Source organism: Triturus cristatus, chromosome 8, assembly GCF_964204655.1.
Source record: "Triturus cristatus chromosome 8, aTriCri1.1, whole genome shotgun sequence".
Lineage (NCBI taxonomy): Eukaryota > Metazoa > Chordata > Amphibia > Caudata > Salamandridae > Triturus > Triturus cristatus.
In genome coordinates, this window is record NC_140591.1 from 482,395,871 (window position 1) to 482,411,887 (window position 16,017).

The following is a 16,017-nucleotide window of genomic DNA, read 5'->3' on the forward strand; positions in this document are numbered from 1 at the left end:
AATGATAAAGTGGAAGCACAATACAAGAAAAATACCATACCACTTTCGAAGAATAGAGTGCATTTTAATAAATTCTTTTACACCAAAATACCAAACATCCAACCAGTAGAACCATAGTTCTGAATATTTAAAGTTTAGGGTAAAAACTAGTGCCTAAAAGATTAAAATGCCAACCACATCTGGTCACAAAAGATTGGGTCAAAGTCAAAATATATCGCTGACCACAATAGACCGTGGGTTAGATACAAGAAGTGGATTGGGCCCAGTCTTCACTTAAAAGACATTTAATGGAAAAATGTCTGGGAAGGTAAAGTTCAGTGGAGCAAGGCTACAGGCAATGTCTGAGGAGGAGGCATTGTCATCGGGGAGCTGCTGGATGAAGTTTCAGAGAAGATTTCTACATTTGGATTTAGTCTCTTTTTTGGAAGTTGAAAATGTTCAGTGGGATGAAGCTGCAAGCTGTAGACATCAAGGACTCCAAGAGGCCGGATACCCCTTGTGAGGGGGACCGCTAATCAAGATTTGCTGCTGTGGAGAAGAACGTAGCGGGAGCTGTCGCAAAGTCAGTCTGACCGTTGGGTGGATTGTTGAGCAGTTAGGTCCCGGGCTCCTCTTGGTGCTCAGAGCACCTTTTACTATAGAAAATATTGGGTCTGTCTGGCAATACAATTGCTGTGATTATTGTATTCAATACAAGGGTAAAGGTATCTCACAATTCCTTTACCCTTGTATTGAATACAATAACCACAGCAATTGTATCGCCCAACAGAATAAATTGTTTTCTATAGTATCAATACCCAGGTTCTGAGGGACACCGGGTCACCCCATTATTTTTAATGCAGAGCACCCTTTAGCCATAATTTTCAAATTCCCAAGTATTGGATTTTGGCTATCTGGTCAGCGTTAGCACCACTTTCTAGAGTCTAAGACTGGAGAGGCACAACTTGGAGGGTTGGGACTTCCTCAGACTGGGTCTAGGTGTGGCTTCAAGATGATGGGATCCAGTTATGTCCCTGTAGCTCTGAACAGGAGGTTAGCAAACTAGCCCTTGGAGTCAGTCTAGCAGTCCTGGGTTCTAGTGATAAAGTAGGGATCAAGCATCAGGGCAGGCCTCTGCTGGTGCCAGGCAGGCTCATAGGTAAAGCAACACAGTCTTCTGAACTACACAGCAGGCCACAGCAGCAGGCATTCCCCTGAGAGTCCTTCCATAGATCCAGAAAGTAAACTAAAGAGCTAGTCTGAGGGTTGATTTTTATACTTGGTGCCTTCTTTGAAGTAGGAGAAGTTTCTAGAGAATTCCCTTTGAAGTGCTTGGAGTTTTCTGCCTTTCCTGCCCTGGCTCCAGCCATACTGCATAAACAATGAGGTAGTGTGAAGTTCTTTGTGTGAAGGTAGGCTATTGACTTGTAAGTGGGGCTGTGTCCAGCTCTGTCCCCCTTCCTGCCTGTGATGGCCCATCCAGGCACACCTAATCCCTCTATAGTGTGGCTGCCTTGTTAGACTAAACAAAGTTCCTCTGCCAACTACTGCCAGTCATGTTACCCAGGAACAGGTTGCAGGCACAAAATAAGTAGGGTATGAAAATGCAAACTTTCTAAAAGGCGCATTTTCAGAACTGTAACTGAAACATACTCCTGCTAACATAGGGAAATTGACTTTATCATTAGAGAGGATTTTAAATTGCAAATTCTCAGACACCAGACACAAAATCTCTACCTGTTCTGTTCAAATGTTAGCATTTATTCAATGTAGTAAGACATCCCAATGTTATCCTACATCTGGGGTAGACCTCACAGGAGGGGAAAACGAATTTAGGAGTTTTTCACTACCCGGACATGCAGAACTGAAGCATACATGTCCAGCTTTTTAATTAAATCCTTCCTGCCCTATATGCCTAATTTAAGGGTGCCATATGTAATAAAAGGGAAGTTAAAGGCTTGGCAAAGGGCGTTATTTTGCCAAGTCAATTGGTGGTTTAAACCTGCATTCATGCCGCAATGGCAGATCTTGGACATGTTTTAAGGGGCTACTTGAGTGGCTGGCACAATAAATGTTGCAGGCCCACTAGTTCACCTTCCCTGGGCATATGGTATACCGCTTTAATGGGGACTCCTAAGTCAATGAAATATGCTACATAGGTGTAAGCCAAGTTTTCCCTATTTTGGGGAGTTAGCACTAGCACTTTAGCATTGATTACCAGTGGCAAAGTGCACAGAGTCCTAAGGCCAGTAAAATGTATTCAGAAACATAGGAGGGTTAAGGCAAAATATTTGGGGGAAGACCACGCTTAGGTGACAGGTCTAATAGAATCTATCTTCAATTGAGTCTTTTATCCTGTACCTCAGTGGACAGGTAAAATGTGTTGGGTTGCTATTTCCTTTGCCCCTGTCCATCACTCCTGCAAGTTCATATCAAGTCTATGAACGACCTTTCACATAAGTACCCTGAGGCATGCTTGTTAAATATTTTTATTACAGAAGATCATTATTAATGTCTCTGAAATTACAATTCAAACAGTGATACAAGAGAATAAAAATTGCTATTTGGCAGTGAATATATTAAAACTTCAATGAATAAAACAAGTTGGAACAATTACGCTTCAAGTTGCGTCCCTGAGTCAGAAATAAGGTACAAAGTAAGAAGAAATTTGGCACTTGGAACTAGCTTCAGTTGCACATATGTACTGTGGATATAAATTAATGCAAGTAGTCAATGCTTCATTTAATAATATAGGGGCACATGCATCAAGCCTGCATTTTGTGATTTCTAAATAGCGAATTTTACCAATTCGCTGTTTAGAAGTCACAAAAAAAGTGATTCCTTAAAATTCCTTAATTGCGACTCGCAAATTGCGAGTCCCAATTAAGGAATTGATTCTCATTCATTCCTGTGGGCCTAGAGGCCCATAGAAATCAATGGAAATTGCATGTGCAATTTGCGAGTACTCCATAGGTACTCACAAGTTGCGCATGCAATGTTAAGGGTGCAAGGGTTCCAGAAGGATACCCTGTTACACCCCTGAAATACCCCTTTTTCCACATGTTGCGCACACACATGCACCAAGGGCATGTGTGTGTGTAAAATGTGAACTTGAAAAATGCACTTTAGTCCATATTTCAATGCAATCGCAAATTACCTTCAACTTTGGTTTGAAGGTAATTTGCGATTCCTAATAGCGAAATCTCAATATTTCTTTGCTTAATGCATTGCATTTAAGGAATCGCAATTTGTGATTCCTTAACTGCAATCATAATTTAAGTAATTGCAATTTTAAAGATTCCTTAAGTTGCAATTTTTGCATTTGGCATGCAAAAATACTGGTCGCAAATGGGTAGATTCTGCAAATCTGCCCGTTTGCGACCGGTTTTTGGTTTGATGCATGGGGCCCATAATCTCTAATTTCTCCTTTGCATTTGAGCCTGAGAGGATCTTTTGAATGGTGATCCCTTTCTGTCATCTGCCAACTCCCCATCTGATGGAGTGTGCAGGCTCCAGTGTGACACTAAGCACTTGCTACTTCTGCCTAAGACCCTGGCTGAGAGTTAAGAAGTCATATCTCCCCAGAGTGAAGAGAGACAAGCAGTTCTTGAAGCTACATGGGGGGCTGAAGCTCCTCAGCATTGGCAGAGAGAAGGAGAGTTTCAGCAGGGGCACAGTTTTGCAATATGATGTAGTTCTGCTAGAGGAAGCATTTGCCCACGAGATATAGATATGTCTCTCATTACCATTACCATTCTACTCTCCTTACATAACACTGTAGGACTCTGACCATCACAGTCGTGTGTGAAACTTTTATTTATTAATTTATTTATTTGTATTGCCTGAGATGGGAGTGTCTGAGACTTAATGGAATTTGGGCTCATTTGGTGGGGATCTCATCAGACAGACTATTAGTGACTCTTTTCAGCATGTAATGTGTGCCTCAATATCACACATAATTTGACATCAGAGGAGGGAAGATCAGATAGGCTTTACGTAGCTTCCATGCATTGTCCCAAGGGCTTAACACTAGATATGCACATTGTACAAAGGCTAGGATGTTCAAGAGCCCTCATTCAGTTGAATCATAATGAAAAAAGGCCTTTCAATTTTCAGGCAATTTTCAGATTCGGGAATAGCAACAGGTAACAAACATAAGACTGAATACGCTACTTACACCTGACCACTTGAGATCTGCGATATCCAAGAGGCAAGAGGAGTTTTATAAGAGTGATCATCTCAATTCAGTTATAAAAACAAAAAACCTTCGAAACTGCACTCTCTGAAATGCTGTTTATCACCATGAAAGGGGAAACAGATGTATATCACAAATAATGAATACATTGACATAATCTAGTATATAAAAAATGGACTAGGCATGGATTTTGGGGCATTGCAGTCACATATCTCCTAAAATATATTACAACAAGATACTTAGTGATCCGATGATACTGTTAAGTTCATGTGTAGTTCAGTGGTTCAGTTAACTGACTCTGCGCAAGATATACGACCCTAAATTGCAGTCGCAAATGGGCAATCGACCCGTTTGTGATCCCAATTTAGGACATGACCATGTACAAACCTCATCTTGCGAATCAGTAAATTTTAACGATTCGCAAAGTGAGTTTTGCGACTCGCTATTGAAATTGGGCGTGCCAAGGGTATCCCTTCCTAATAGCGACTCGTATTTGTATGTATGAGTGTTTTGCGACTGCAATTGAGGTCGCAAAACATTCGCAATTTACCACCTACTTCAAGTAGGTGGTAAACCATTCGCAAATGGGAAGGGTTCGCTGGGGATTTTTTGTGAATGGATCAAAAAATATTTTTAAGGGCAGGAAGTGGTCCCAGCCAAAGCAGATTTTGCTGTTTAATTCAAGAATAAAATGTTTTTTTTTAGTGCACAATTATGGCCTACATGCAATTGTTTATTCTCATTTAAGTTAATTTGAATAGTTTGGATAATGCATTAATCAAACTCCTATTGGTTACCCTTTATGCCTCTTCAGTTGCCAAACAAAAAAAAGTTATTTGAATCTATTATGAGCTGTTTTTAAAATATTTTAGTAACATATTGATCGTCACATTATTGTGTACTTGGTGACTTTATTGCCATATATCTGCACAGTAAAATGGTAAACACAAGCCCTGCAAACTAGATGAAATATATATGCCATAACGTTCTAGTCTGAGAGGATAGGTTAGAGAACACATTACACTTAGGCATCTCCTCTCCATGTTGTCATTCTAAATGGGCAGTTCAAAGGTGATGTTCCTGGAGGGCCAACCTGATAAAAATAGGGTAAAGAATCATCAATAGACTACTTCTTCTTTTCATATATGCCGTTGGTTAGCGTAGTCAGTTTAACTATATTGGATTCTGATCTAAGTAATCATAATTCAATCCACTTGACTTCAAATGTACATGATCATTTTTTAACCTTGACTCTACAACCTCTTAAATATCTAATAAGCAAAAATCATATTTATATGATGGATTTATTTATTTATTGACCGCTGTATAGTGCGAACTTGACCCGAGGATATCAGATCTCTTCACATAGTTTGAATAATAGTACTTAAGCGGGTTACATTTGGGGAAGGTATAAAGACATCATGGCAGTAAGTATACAAAATATAAGAAGGTATTAGGATAAGTTGCCGATACAGTTTTGAGGTAGTTACAGCATATATATAAGTATTGTTTTAAAGCACATCGTAGCAGTTGCACAGGAGTACAAGAGGAATAAGTAAAAATACATAGTCACCATATTAAAACAGAAAGCTACAATGTACTGTAGAATGGATGGGTGATCTAGTTCAGGGGTAGCTAGGGAGGGGCCTCATGGAGGCGGGGGAAGTGGAAGCACAATTTTCCCCGAGGTATTGGTGCTGAGGTTTAATCAATTATACAAGAAAAACAGGAGCAAGCCCGTTAACCCAGTTGAGACCGGGTATATGTAGTAGCAAAAAACAATGTCTCAACAGGGAAAATGAATAAGGGGACCAATCAATACATAATTCAATCAAAGGAAGGGAAAAATTAAGAGAGATCCAAGGATAGAAAAGGAACAGATTTAATAATTAGATACACAAATGGTATATACAATTCAAAATAACCATAACTAACACATATGCACTGACAAAGAAGTGAAAAAGTGAACGGCGCAGTGACAAAAGTGTGGAAGTGACAACACGGTACGGCGAAATGATTTAAATAAATTCGAGGTCAAGGAGAGTTATATACAATGGGTAATTTACATATAATCATAAAGGTCTCACAGGACCCTGTAGTTAGCCGTAAATAATGCTGTCTGGTCGACGACGTTTCAACCTCCTTAAGTTGAGGTCATCATCAGGACTATGGTTATTGCAATATTCTAAATACCTGTGTCCGTGGTCATAAACCACTGCAATGTTAATTGCAGGGAATAGTGGAACAAATAATTAAGGTCCGTCACATTTAGAGGGGGATCATCAAATGTCTGTGGCTAACAACGGAGAAATGAAGGCCAATAGGAATGATAAAAATATCCTAGTTGTGTTTAGAAAGCAGCCATCAATAGGGGCATTTCGTTAAATAACGAGAGGGCATCCAGCGGTAAATAATCCGCAATATTTGAAAAATAAGGACTTAGAGTAGGCTCGTTAATTGCCAAAAAAGGGATTAGTCCTCAGAACTTAGAGTAGGCGCGTTAGTTGCCAAACATCGGGATTAGTCGTCAGGACTTAGAGTGGGTTCGTCAATAGCCAAACATCGGGATTAGTCCGGGATGGGGCCTCGGCGTCCAAACAAGTAAAACGTCCAATCAAGGCATGCGGGTGGCAGCACAGAACCAGTCGGATGCTATTAGGGAGGTGGATTTAAATATTTTTTGAGAAGAAAGAGTTTCTTTTTATTCTTAAAGTGAGGGAAAGAATAATTGCCAAGTAGGTCATGGAGTAGTGCATTCCAGATTCAGGGAATATTTTCAGAGAAAAAGCGCGTGCGCAATTTCTCTTTCTTAAATTTTTGTGGCAGAAGGAGCAGACTGAGCTCCATAGAGGTCTATTTTGTCCAGCTTTTGATAATTCTTTTGAGAGGCAGTTTGGTTCATCAGTGTAGAGAGCTTTGTGAGTTATGCATGTAATTTTGAGTACAGTTCTTGCCTCAATTGGAAGCCGGCTGAGCTGCTTGAAAGTGGGAGTGACATGGCCATAGCGCCTCTCCCCCAATAGGAGCCTGGCCGGCATGTGGAGTCTTGCTTTCAAAGGGGCTAGGTATGTTTATGGTGCACCAGTAATCGTTGGTTACTACAGTCCAGCTTGGGAAGGACAAGGATTTACACCACAGTCTTTAGATCTTCGATGGGTATGAAAGGTTTGACTTTATTTTAGGTGTTTCAGCACATAGAAGGCACCTTTCGCACAGACATTTACATGATCTTTCATGTTTAGGTGACTGTCAAGAGTAATCCCCAGGGATTTAGCAGAGTTTGAGATGGACAGATATCTACGGGAAAGGATTTTTCTTTGGGTTGGATAAGGAGGAGTTCTGATTTGTTGGGGTTGAGTTTAAGGTGGTTGCTGCATAGCCAGAATTGAGCTGTGTAAAGAGTGCTATTTAGGTGCTTGATGTCTTTGACTGATGAGATTTTCATGTAGAGTTGGGTGTCATCTGGATAGAGATGATAGGCAGTTCTAGCTTGTTTCAGGATCACTGCGCGGGGTACCATATAGAAGTTGAATAGGGCAGGAGACAGGATTGACCCCTGAGGGACTCACGGTGAGACGAGTGCTGCTTTTCAGGTTGCGTTGTTAAGTTTGATTAGATATGTACATTTGTTTAGAAAAGAGGCGAACCACTGAAGGACAGTTCCTTTGATGCCTGCATGTTTGGAGAGGGTGTTAAGTAGGATGTCATTCTTGACAGTATCAAAGGCAGCCTATAGATCCAGGAGCACTATGAGGCATGCCTGTACATCGTCTAGAGATCAGTGCAGATCATCGACGATGTTCAATATAGCAGTCTTTGTACTGAAGCCTTTCCTGAACCTCGACTGAAAGTTGTTGTGAAGGTTGTATTCTTCAATGTGTGTGCTGAGTTGTGTAAGCACACATTTCTTGATGGGTTTGGCGAGGGAGGTTGGTTATGGGTCTGTAATTATGAAGATCATTCGGGTCCGTGTCCAGTTTTTTGATAAGCTGAGTTACTTGGCTGAGTTGAGGGGAGCTGGCATGGAGCCGCTCGATAGGGAGGAGTTGATTTTGGTCCAGGAGAGATGATGTGACTGAGCTTTTTGACAAGTGCCGCAGGTAGGAGGTCAGAGATATGCGATGTCGGTTTCATGCTCATAAGTAATTTGTGGACTTCTTCTTCAAAGACATGGCTGAATTCAGACCAGGTTGCATTGTTTTTCAGTTGTAGGGAGTTGAGGTTGGTAAGGGGGAAGACAGTCAATATTTGGAGGAGGGATTTCAGATGGGTCCTTTCCACAGGGGGCATCATTGGTGCATGTTAGAGGGGTGGGAAGCTCAAGAGGCAGTTCAATACTAGATACTTTTTCAGAGAAAAATGTTGCGGCATTCTACACAGCGTTTGGTCGAGTTGTTAATTGAGTGTTGAGGGAAAGAGGATGTTTTCTGCTTGATGATGTTAAATAAGTCTTTGGGTCTGTTGATTTTCCTTTGAAGATATGTTTTTTGTATATCAGGCGTTTGGCCCGTAAGATTCAGAGATTAGATTCCGATGGTTCCTGCCTCCAGTTTCTTTCAGCTAAACAGAGTTGACGCCTTTCATTGTTAAGGTCTTTATTGAACCAGGTTCTGGAGAGGGTACTTCTTGACTTCTTTAGTTTCAGAGGTGCGACTGCTTCAATGAGCTCTGTCATTTTTGTATGGTAGTGGTGGGTGAGGTCATTAGCAGAAGATAGGTCGGGCAAAGGTAGATTTTTGCAGTTGACTAGTGCTTCTAATTCTGCTTGGTGGATTGCGGGATGTTCCTCACCCAGCACTTAAGAACAGCTGAATCGGGGGAAGGCCTTTGGATGGAAGGTATTGAGCTAAAAAGATTTAGATTCAGTCCAGTTGGACAGTAGGATGGAGTGCAGGGAATAGAGTGTTGTGCTTGGAGATGATTGTGTCATGGGCAGAGCCCTTGCTGTTGCTTGCAGTGCTCTGTAATTGTATAATTGGTGTTCATAACTAGAAGTAGATTTTTGTTCATGGCTAACATGTGGTTGTGGTGTCACACAATCATATAGAAATGTATTGTGATATGACGTATTGAGGAAGGCAGTACTATATACAATTGTTTAAGGTTTACTTTGGATCATGTAACGATAAATCTGTGTAGTTAGTCAAGTAGAAAAATTAATTCTATTAGTTTACCACAAGATGGTAAACACCTTTGAGAGAAAGTACTGAAGCTAGATTCTGATATTGTTTACAGCAAAGATTAATAACAGGGGGTTTAACAAAGGTTTGTTCAATTGTTGCTTTATCTTTGGAAAAGCAAGGTAAGCCAAAATATTTTACTACAAGCAACAACAAATTAAAATTCCATTTTGATAATCTGTAATGTGTGTCTGTTTCTTTAAATTGAGTTGTTATGACAGATGAGTACACAAAAAACAATAATTCTGGATATACATCTGATACATCTTTGGTTGTGCACATGAAACAAGTCACTGTTTCAATTAATCAAGCAAAGTTGACATATCTTCAAGATCCAGGTGGGGTATTCATCTTTATCTATAAAAGTAGTGTTGCATTTTGATCTCCGACATTGACAGAGGTTTTTAACCACTGTCTCTCCACATACATTATACTAGTATCATGGTATGGAACCTTGATTCTATCCTATAAAAATGCTCCCTTTACAAATGTCAGTAAAATTGCTTGCAATAAATAGTGCTTCTACACATGACTAATTGGGCTGAGGGAAATCATTTAATCTTTTTTCAACAAAGTGGCTTTCAACTGTGCTTCAGTACTATTGATAAAGCTATAAGATTCTATGTCTAATAAGGAAGAAGTACATGAACACCAAAAACAAAACTATATATTCCTTATGTTTGCTTTCAACACAGTTATGTTTTGAATAGTTACAAAAATGAATTACTTCAAATGATGACGCATAATGGAGTGAAATGGGGTAGGTTGCAGAACCCCTGTTGCTCCTACTAGAATTTTTGATTTCCGTTCAATGGTTGGGTACTCTCTATCCTTAATTATATATGTTGCTGATCTAATTCTGCTAAACCTCACTGAAAATGGTCTACATAGATGGCTAGATTAGTTAGCTATATTTATATTTTTAACCACTATATTTCCATTTGAGACAACCACACACATTGCAATGAATACATTTCTCATAAACTTTGCAATGATAAATAGCTCATTAACTTTGCACATACACAGCACAGTAAAGCAATTCAAAATACATGTCTACAGAATGCACATCAGACGTTGCAGCAAATTATAACGTGGAAGGTCTCAGCAGGGTCACACATGTTCTGTGACCCAACACATCTGCACCAAAACCACACAAGGGTGGGGATACTAGATAAACATGTCCTGTCAAGGGGTGCAAATGGGTCATCATTGTGCACAGATTCCCAGCACCCAAGCATCTCCACAACATTCTCAGCTCACTATAGCTGTTTATACCACCTGCTCCCTAGAAGTATCACTCATCGCTTCATCGCCACTCACAGTGCTCTCTTTCTCAGCATTCCCTGTCTGAGCCAGGTATGCATGATGGGATACCCAAATACCCCTTGGTTGGCTTTGAATCAGCATTAGATCATGGTATGCACTGGATTGGGTGTTACAATATGCCATATGTCTACATGCCACTCCTACACCGTTGAGAGTAGTTCTTTCCCACATCACATTGCTATTTTATGCTTTGCCAGCAGCAGTTATCTAATAGACAGCGGTCATCTAACAGATTTACTTTGGGAGATCTTTATCATAACCCAGCAGTGCCAGTAGGGGTGACGGCTTAATGTGCCCTCCAGTTATCTCTCGCAATTCTCCCAATATTGCATCCTAGTAGCACCGTATCCAAGGACTACACCACATGGGCAAAGCCTGCCCCTTCTTCCCCGCATCTGGAGCAGCCCAAACTGTACCATAACCCAAAGCAGAACAGGTGGGTGTGTAATACACTCTGTTAAGGTACTTGAAGTGTATCAGACGATCAGACGATGCCAGCTGTTCAGGGACACCTCTTTGACAACAGAACAGCAAGACCATTGCTTATTGCTGCTAGTGTCACCTAACTCTTCTTGCCAATTCACCTAACCTTGGTAGCTCCCCACCTCTGCACCTCTTGGGAACAAACATATGGTTTTGTGATGAGGTGTATTCTGCAGATGATATGTCAGGGCCAGCAAATCGAGAGGTTCCTTCAGTTGCTCCCATTACATGTTGTCATCAAGTGTCATACCCTGTAATGCTGGAACATAGCCAGCATTGTGTGAGTGCCATCTTGTGCATGCACCTCCTCCCAGCTATGCAATACTCCATCCTGGAAGAAGTCACCGATGCATCGCAAGTGCAACCTGTAGTACTCCCGCTGCCCTCCTCTCCTGCCCCAGGGAAACCACATGCACCAGTCCATCAGTAACAGTGGCAAATAAAGAACAGACCCAGAATGGAGCTCAGCAAGTCCTTTCCAAGAATATACTGTGGTGTTAGGCAAGTCAATAGTGTTAAAATGCTCTATTGGTCTTACAAATAGCTTCTTAGATAACTAAAGCAGAGAGGCAGCATCCTTTTCTAGCCATAAATGTGGAAGGTCACCCAGGCTAAGCGCCAATAATGGGCAAACTTACATTGTGCATCCTGTAGTGAGACTCCAGATTGGTGGATTTTAGCCCCCTTATCGTATGAAGGAGTTAGTCTAGCCCAACTCCCACACGGCTGCTTACTAGTCCAGGCTAAATGCACCAGTGGTGTCTGCAGGTTATGGAAAACTGCTTTTGGGAGCAGAATTGGGATGTTCATGAAGCGGAACAGGAAATGGGGAAGCACCACCATCTCATTATATTAATACGCCCACTGAGCAAGAGTGGAAGCCTGATCCATCCGCTCATATGGGTAACACAATCAGTGCTGCAGGCCTACTAGTAGCATTGGATGTACAGGCCTTGTGCACACAAAGTGCTCTTAACTAGGGATTTACCAGTAAAATAAAATATGTTAATCATGGATAACCAATCATAATCATATTTTACACAGGGGGCACTTGCACTTTAGCACTGAACAACAGTGGCAATGTGACCAAAGTTCAAGAACCGGCAAAAACAAAGTCATGAATACAGCCACACATACAGAAGAAAGAAGCATAAAGACAGGCGAAACAACACCAAGGATGCCAGGTCTAACACCTGCCTCTTATTCTGACTAGAATTGCGGTTTCTGCTTGACTAGGGCTCATGCCCCAGGGAACCTACAACCCAATTTCTAAGAAAAGCTTTCTGTGGTGGGCTAATCTATCAATGCCACAAAGCATCTTAGTAGAAGGTAATTTGTGGATTTGCTCTTCTCTTCTGTTACCTGTAGGAGATCAATTACTCATCTGCATGTACGTTCCATTCTTTGATAGCTAGACTTCTTTGAATATAGGATGCAAAGCATTGTTGTGCTTATACGTGTTTGCTGGCCCATTCATTTAACAATTTATTTATTATTGTCCAAAAATGGAAAGGATAATACAAAACTATAGTAAAACCTCAAAGTTGTTATGGAGATCTCGCCTTGCACATTGCTTAGTGATTATGCGTTTTATGTAGATTTGCTTTACTGCCCAAGAAGCTCATATGTATTTCTGTCATAGAGCTAAATTAGATCTGGGGTGCACCAACTCTATATCAATTTTGAAATAGGTGGTTTATAAATGTAGTAAAATAATTGGTCAGGAAAAGAGGATAATTTTCTATGATTAGTGTCGGGATAATCCAGGAGGCATTAAATAAAAAAATACATATTTAAAAACTACTCTGATTATTGATTGGTACCAATCTTTTCTTTGTGTTGCAGGAAGCTGTGACCATGGAGGTATTTCTAACATCAGCAAACCTTATGTAATACAACTGAACTGGAGAGGCTTTTCCTATAGATTCGGTGGGTGGGGTAAGGGGTATTCCTTACGTGATCCCCAGAAGGAACTCTACTGGACAGCCCCACTCAATCCAGATGGAAGATACCTCGAATATTACAGAATCTTCACCTCCCACGATGATCTGCTGCTGTACAAAAATTATAAGGAGTACAGACTGGAGTACGGACAAGGCAGTGGAAGTGCAGTGTATGATGACTTCCTGTACTACAATTGTCACGCATCACCTGACATGTGCAAAGTTGACGTCACCACCAACAAACTGGTTTTAAGGAAAAACCTTCCAGGCGCTGTGTTTAACAACCGCTTCTCATATGCTGGAGTCGCATGGCAAGACATAGATTTTGCAGTTGATGAGAGTGGGTTGTGGGTCATTTACTCAACAGAAGCGAGCACAGGGAACATTGTGATCAGCAAGCTGAATGAAACTACACTGACTGTGGAAAAGACCTGGCAAACCAAGCAGTACAAGCCCTCAGTCACCAACGCGTTCATCGCGTGTGGAGTCCTCTATGCTGTCCGCCCTATCAACACAAGAAAGGAAGAACTATTTTACTCCTTTGACACAAAAACAGAGCAAGAGAGGACACTTAGCATCATGATTGATAAAACCTTAGAAACAATGCAGAGCATCAACTACAGCCCCTCGGACCATAAACTCTATGTCTACAGTGATGGATATCACGTCACATATGATACAGCTTTTCTGCCTGCTTTGAGTTAACTTTTACACAGATTTAAACATCATAAGTTGCATAATACTCTTGTAGTTGTGGGTAGTTTTTAATATTCATGTAAGTGTTGAATAGAAATTGATGAGCAGCACTGTGTAAGTCCACAGATGTTTTTCTTATGGAATTGATACTAAAATGCATACATAAAGAGGAACTTGTCATCTGATGTGAACAACCAACAGACTGTATACTTTGCTTAGTGATGCATCTACTCTTAGATACAGAAGGACCTAAATCCTACCATTGAAAAAGGACAAGCATTTAATGTTCTCTTTATGTTTGGTGACACCTACCTTACAATGCCCCCAGGATTCATCCTTGATCCCATTCATATTGCTGTTTTTTACCAAGGAATGTCCCCCACATCCTGAGTACTATTTCTCAACACTCTACTGCACACACAATATTCTATTCTTTCAGTTTACATTATCATTCCAAAGCCATGAATTCAGGTTTTCCTGATTGCTTTTAATAACTTTTCCAACACCTCAGTGAAAGGTTTCAGCAATTCAGCCAAACTATTGACGCCCGCTTATGCTAAGCAGAAGTCGATGACACTCCATCCCGTCTAGGTGTGATCATTGCACCTTTTCGGATAGATCACTTCTGATGTGGGGCACTCAAGTGGCTGCTACATTCAGGAAAGTTCTTGCGCCTACAGTATGTCAGAATATCCAGTCTTACACAAAAATATTGTAGCAAACATATCGACAAAAAAATATATTGATGAGGTAAGTATGTGTAGGCAAGTGTAGACATAATTCTTAACTTATTCTTAAGGGGAGAGGAGTTGGCCTAAAGGCTAGGGCGCTCAACCTCGGACCTGGGGAACTGGGTTCAAGTCTCGACAATGACGCTAACATCCTGTGATTCTCGGCAAATCGCTTAATTTCCCCGTGCCTAACAAAAACAAGCATTGGCATAGCCAATAGGTCTTGCCTTTGGGACCTTATAAGTGTTTAGCCATGCAACAGTTGCATAACTAAACACTTATAAGGTCCAAAAAGCGAGACCTATTGACTATGCCAAGCGGCCGCGGCCGCGAAAGTGAAAGTAATCGCGGCGCGCCCGCGCACATGCACTGTAGCTCTAGGCTGGCCTGGTAGTACTTTTTGGAGCCCTCTCAATAAGTCCCACCAGACCAGTGCATGCGCTGGGTCAGGCGAGACCTAAAAATGAATGTGTGTACTCGTGCTATGTAAAACCGCCCTGATACCCGATTGGATTCGGGTCAAGTTCGCGCTATATAAAACTCTGCAAAAAACATACAACAACAAAAAACTCCACGTCTGTGTACCTTGAAGGCATGTACATAGTCAGAGTAGATGCATGTGGAGATAACCATAGTAAACCTATCGACTGCAATATAGGCATACCCGCCCATATGTTGGTCATCAACATTTTTGCTTTGATAGTTTGGTGGCACAATATTTTAACTTCATAATGGAAGATTCTCCCTTTTCCTTCTTAAACACTTATAAGTATGAGGGGGGAATCATTCATTTAACCCATATTTTCCAGTTACCACGTGAACCGAGAGCTCAAGTGACTATTATGCTGCTAAAATAACCTTACGTCATAGCTTTCTGTATTTTCATACTGATAGATATTTTCTTAGACGTGCCTTGGAAATTAGGCCTCATAGTTTTGCAGTGCTTAATGTTATGCAGTGATGACTAAGGCTCGCAACTGATATTAAAAATATATCTCTGTAGTGTTTTGTCGAGCTCATTATTTTGCTAAGAGATGTGAGAAACAGCAGGATTCACCACTGGATCGACGGAACCCGCAGGTATGGTGTTTCGTTGTGGCTCAGCAGTTCTGATCAAATTGTTGAACTATTGTGTTTCTACACTTTCTATCTACTGCTACAGTCGTATGAATGAAGCAACCCTGTGTAATTTTCAAAATATGTAAGCCCTCTTATCTGATTGGGTATCTGTATAACTAATTTCTCTCCACTAACATAAGACTTTTGAATGTGCTCATTCTACATAAAGAATGGGTGACCAGAAGCATAATTAGAGAATAGGTCCAGTACCCATGCTCCCTCAAAATCACGTGTTAATATTGAGAGGGTAGCTGTTCCTAAGGATTAGAGAGAAAAGGTAGTGTGTGTTCTAATTATGGTCGGGCTAAATGAGTGTGAGGAATTTCTCCTTTGAAATATAGTGCCCTCACACACCCTTTCGAGTG

At 40.9% G+C, this 16,017-nt stretch overlaps 1 protein-coding gene across 2 annotated transcripts in view; it reads left to right on the forward strand.

The window, feature by feature from the left end:
- Positions 1-15,535, forward strand: part of LOC146802386 (olfactomedin-4-like) — a 94,969-nt gene extending 79,434 nt beyond the window's left edge. For both annotated transcript variants that reach the window (XM_085621976.1, XM_085621975.1), the window contains one exon: positions 13,009-15,535. In XM_085621976.1, the coding sequence (XP_085478102.1) occupies positions 13,009-13,811 (803 nt within the window). In that variant the 3' untranslated portion in view covers positions 13,812-15,535. The remainder of the gene's footprint in view (positions 1-13,008) is intronic.
- Positions 15,536-16,017: the final 482 nt, after the last annotated feature.